Below are 5,000 nucleotides of genomic sequence, written 5' to 3' on the forward strand. Positions count from 1 at the left end.
CATCCTTTCAGACCCACAGCGCTGAGTCGTCTTCTCACAGTGGGGTGCCTGAATTTAACTGCTGCATCATTTAAGGTGGAACGGGAAAATGTGAACAAGAAGTCGGCGAATAGGAAGCGACTTCAGCCTCGTCCGTTTTCTATTAGCCAGTTTTGATACACCGTTACTGAGATGTGTTTGGAGCAGGACTGCTGTGACTGAGGAGCTCTGAGTTTGGAGGATTATAGAGGGTGAATTCGCTCTATTACTGAGCAGACTGTAAAAACTACAGACACGCCAGATTCACACTGGATTCAAATCACAAACCTCGTCAGTGATCACTCAGATTACAGCACCTCCCCAGATTAACCTAATCCAGCTCCAACAGGGCTTTAGTTAATTCAGTCTATTATTTTCATTATCACTGTTTACCCACCACAGCCTCAGCTGTATGAGCTGTGTGTGTGTGTGTGTGTGTGTGTGTGTGTGTGTGTGTGTGTACCTGGTTGCGAGTAGAGGGTGGGTGAGCAGCGGTGTGTTCCAGGCCTCTCGCGTCCAGGGCACAGAGTCAAACAGCAGGATGTCCTTCTCCGTTATCGCCATGACGACGGGTCTGTACTGGAGCCGCCCAGCGTCCAGAGGGATCTAAACACACATTAATAAACATCAGCACCGGTGTGAACGTGTGAGAGATCAGACTCTATCTCACTTTAATCAGCGTGCAGCGTGGAGGGGCTGCGCTGTGATTGGTGGGACCACAGGAAGTAGTTAACACAAAGCCTGTTTCCTGTGGTTTCCAGTTTGTAAGCATTTCCTGCCCCCCCCTCCCGTTTCCTATACCCACTTTAGAACATACTACACACTCTGTACCAACAAACACTCTGCAGATACTCCAGCAGCACCAGCACCGCAATCACTACCGCCTCACTGTCACTGCTGCGCTGAGAACGGTCCAGAGGAGTATTAATGTATTGATAATGATCAATAAGTGCCATGATATCACACTAAGAATCGCACTGCAGTGGCTGCACACCAACTTCAGCAGACACAGTATGTCTGGTATGTGTTACAGTGCATTGATGCCCATCTTAAATACTGAGTTCAGGTGTTTCAGCCACACCTGTTACTAACAGGTGTATAAAATCAAGCACAGCCTTGCAGCCTCCACAGATCAGGGGTCACAACCCAAATGTTAAGAAGAGCCATTTTGTCCGTTCAACAAAAATCAAACCACCTTGGGAGCCATAACAATTAATGTCCATTTTTCCATCTTGTCTGTAAATGTGTCTCAGTGTGTGGTGATGAACTAGTAAAGGCTAAAAATAATACAGGCTCACTTTGCTCTGCTTAATCTTAAGCTGTAGCTGCTTTTCTCGCATCTCCGGCAGGAATTCTTTCTGCAAAAGTAGAACAGTTTCTGTAAAACGTCTCTCAACGTTCGACTTTTTACGAGGCTGAAGTCGCTTCTCATTCTCCAGCTTCTTGGTTGAATTTTCCAGTTCCACCTTAAATGGTGTAGCAATTACATTCTGGCACCTCAGTCACCATTTAAGGTGGAACAGGAAAAGTTTACTTGTCTCTAAATTAATTAAACTAAATTCATTTCTCTTTGCCGTTTCGTTAGCTACTAGCTAGGCGAGACTGTTGTCTGTGTTGCTATGGTGACCAGCAGTCTGCGCTGATCTTCAGGGTTAAAGGGTGAATTAGCAGTTCTACATTAACTCCAGAGTTTAAGACCATTTATTGTTAAACTGTGTTGAACGATCAGCAGAGCTTTATTTTACTGTAAAGGAGGATTATTTTATTTTTACCTACTAATCTGATTCTGCTGTGGAGCCACAACAGGGCAGTAAAAGAGCTGTATGTTACCGACCCCTGCCATGGACAAACACTGGCAGTAGAGGGTCACACTGAAGAGCTCAGTGACTTTAAACTTGGCTCTGTCATAGGATGCCTCCTCTGTTGACTCACAAGTCAGTTTGTGAGATTTCGGTGCTGCTAGATCTGCCCCTGTCAACTGTAAGTGCTATTATTGTGAGAGTAAAGCGTGTAAAAATCTGCTGTCCTCTGCTGCGTCGCTCACTACAGAGCTCCAAACTGCCTCTGGCAACATCAACACAAGAACTGTGTGTCAGGATCTTCATGAAATGGGTTTCAATGGCTGAGCAGCTGTAGGTGTTTCTGATAAACTGGACACTCTATGAATACTGTGGTAAGATTTTTATCACTCGGCCGGCCAGGCAGTCGCTCTGTGTGTGTGTGTGTGTGTGTGTGTGTGTGTGTGTGTGTACCTGTTCTGCCAGCCAGCCGATGTGTTTGAGCTGTGTGTGCGTGTTGGAGCTGGCTGAGCTCAGGTAGGCGTTGATGTGAGTGAGTGTTTGAGGCAGCAGGGCGGCGATGTTGGTGTGTATGGCGGTGAACCAGGAGTGGGCAGTGGGTCCATCCTTACAGCGCAGAACCACAGTGTGCTGACCATCAGGAGAGTGCAGCTCCAACAACCTGCACACAAACACAGCATGTGTAAACATCTATCATTTTATTGAGGCACATTAAACTGATGCTTTCTTTATATCCTATAAACTATATACATTCAGAGAAATGACTGGGCCTGTTACAATCAGGACATCTGTATGTTCTACGTCAGGGTGAACATCAGTCAGATGGAGCATTTTACTAGTTAAAGGTGTGTCCCTTCTAAAGATATGCTGGACAGATTCCTTTACATGTTCACAACATTTCAGGGTCATTTTTAGGGCAGGCATTCTGTCGAGGTGTGATAAAAACCTGATTAGAGTAAGGGGTGGTCAATATGGTCAATATAGACACAAGACATTTTCACAATACACGACATGAATCACGATGTTCGTTTATTTTTTGAGGTTTAATAAGTCAAAATAGACCAAAACTGACCACAAGGCCACATTTAGAAATACTAATAGAAACTAACGATGCTTTATTTGTCACGCTTCCTGGTTCTCATTGGGACTCTCAGACCATCAAGGACTCCACTTCCCAGAATCCTTCAGTCAGTCACGAGACTCTTCCAGCCAATCACAAACCACCCAGCAGATCACCGTCACCTGAATACTAATGATCATCACCTGTTTTACTCTGTATGTATACCTGTCTGTCTGAAACTTGTCTTAGCGAAGTGTTGTCCCTGCTAAGTCAGCGCACACCAAGCCGTTTGTTTCTCTGATTGTCGTTCTGTGTTTGACCTCGCTTCTGTTTTTTCCTGTTTTCGATTCTTGCTCCTGTTTTGGCTTTGTTGTTTTGGTATATGTGCTTTCTCTGGTTACGACCGTCGCCTGTTTATTTGACTTCACTTTTGCTGTATTTTGTCTGCCTCTTCTGGTTATTGACCTGGTCTGGTGTTAACCCTGTTTACCCCCGTCTGAATAAATCTTCCGGGTTCACTTTTATCCGCGTGTGTCTGATCTACAAACCCAGCGTTGCATTATTAGTAATAAAACATGCAGTTCAGTGTTCTTTAAGTCCACCACAGGCTCGGAAAAGCATATTAATGCACAATTCATCAGAGCACTGATAAAATACGGCCATACGAGCCACTTCTGATCAGAATTCCCTCCATTTTAAGGACTTGGTGCATTTCCATTGATACTTCCATATATCTGTCCACTCTTAATCTGTAAGGATCACTGTCTGTTTCCTGGTCCTCTTCACCTTCAGAAGTAACACTTATGTAATATTACAGGAATTAATCACTCATCAGTCATACAGCAAATCAAGTAACTGATAAGAAGGGCCCTGTTTTTTATTTATTCAGTCACTGTTGATAAGTGGACGTGTTTGATGTCTGAAGTTTGCTTCTTTTGTTTTACACTAAAGCTACGATGCTAATGTAGGTACAATGTAACAGAAGCTTATACCCACCAATTAGCGCATGTGTAAAATATCCTTTAGTGTAAAGATTTTTTCTGCTTTTCAGTTAACAGTGTTTATATTGTTAATTCATCACCATCCCCGTGTGCAATATTATCAATACTTCATGTGCAAAATTATAGTGTACAGATTTTTTTTGCTTTTCTATTTGTAATGTTTATATTGTTCATTTTGTGAAGGATAGAGTTTACATTTTTATCTTTACTATTATCTATATTGTCTATAAGTAACAAACTGTAACTGTGGTAAGTAATTAATAAGGTTAATCACTTTGTTGATTCTCTTCTTGTTACTCTTTTCCGAGTGTCTTGCTCTCCCTTTGCTGCTGTAACAGTGTGAATTTCCCTGCTGTGGGACTAATAAAGGCTTATCTTATCTTAGCATGTCCAAGTGTGGAGTTGTTCAGTGATCTCTGATAGACTTGACTGTGTGGTTTCTGATGCTGACAGTGGACTAAAGCAGAGACAAAGCTGAGGCTTCAAGATGGCTGATAGTGTTTTTATCTATGCACTAATATACTTTAGTCCATATTTGGTTATATGTGGCTTGAAGATGCTAATTGGTGGATTATTGGTTCCACACCTTGTCAGCCTCACATATGTCTTGGCTGATCGACTGTATTTGTGGTCAGAGGAGAAGTTGTGTAAATTTGAACTACCACTTTATGAGATCAATGAAGACCAAATTTACCACTTGATTTCTGAGTGACCATTTCAAACGATGTACTTCAAACACGCTGGAGATGCACCAACCATCTGATTCTGATTTCTTTACATAAATAAGACAATTATTTAATGGCCGTTTGTTTCTAGCCTGAATCCCACACTGTGTGGGCTAAATAAACACATCAAACTCATATGTTTCCAGAACACTGACTACCACAGACGTAACGGTGCATCAGTGGAATCGTGTTAACATGGTTGTAAACAGCTGATAAATAGCTGTAGACTGTAGTAAATGAATTATGCAAACATGCTCTGTGCCACTCAAGATAATCAGTGAAAGCAAACTAAGCACCACGTTCCACCACTGTGGGACTTTATCTCCAGCCACAAAGAACAAATACTGCACTAACGTAATCAGCCCTCAAGGTCATTCAACTATTTGGCTCCTGGTAG

General features: G+C 42.6%; 1 protein-coding gene across 1 annotated transcript in view; it reads right to left on the minus strand.

Annotated features, from left to right (window-relative positions):
* The window catches only part of sntb2 (syntrophin, beta 2), a 40,103-nt gene that overhangs the window by 13,673 nt on the left and 21,430 nt on the right, over nucleotides 1-5,000 (minus strand). The window contains exons 3-4 of the mRNA XM_036567995.1: nucleotides 2,271-2,478; nucleotides 482-624 (exon numbers count right to left, since the gene is read on the minus strand). Of these exons, the coding sequence (XP_036423888.1) occupies nucleotides 482-624; nucleotides 2,271-2,478 (351 nt within the window). The remainder of the gene's footprint in view (nucleotides 1-481; nucleotides 625-2,270; nucleotides 2,479-5,000) is intronic.

Source organism: Colossoma macropomum, unplaced genomic scaffold (genome assembly GCF_904425465.1).
Source record: "Colossoma macropomum unplaced genomic scaffold, Colossoma_macropomum, whole genome shotgun sequence".
Taxonomy (NCBI): domain Eukaryota; kingdom Metazoa; phylum Chordata; class Actinopteri; order Characiformes; family Serrasalmidae; genus Colossoma; species Colossoma macropomum.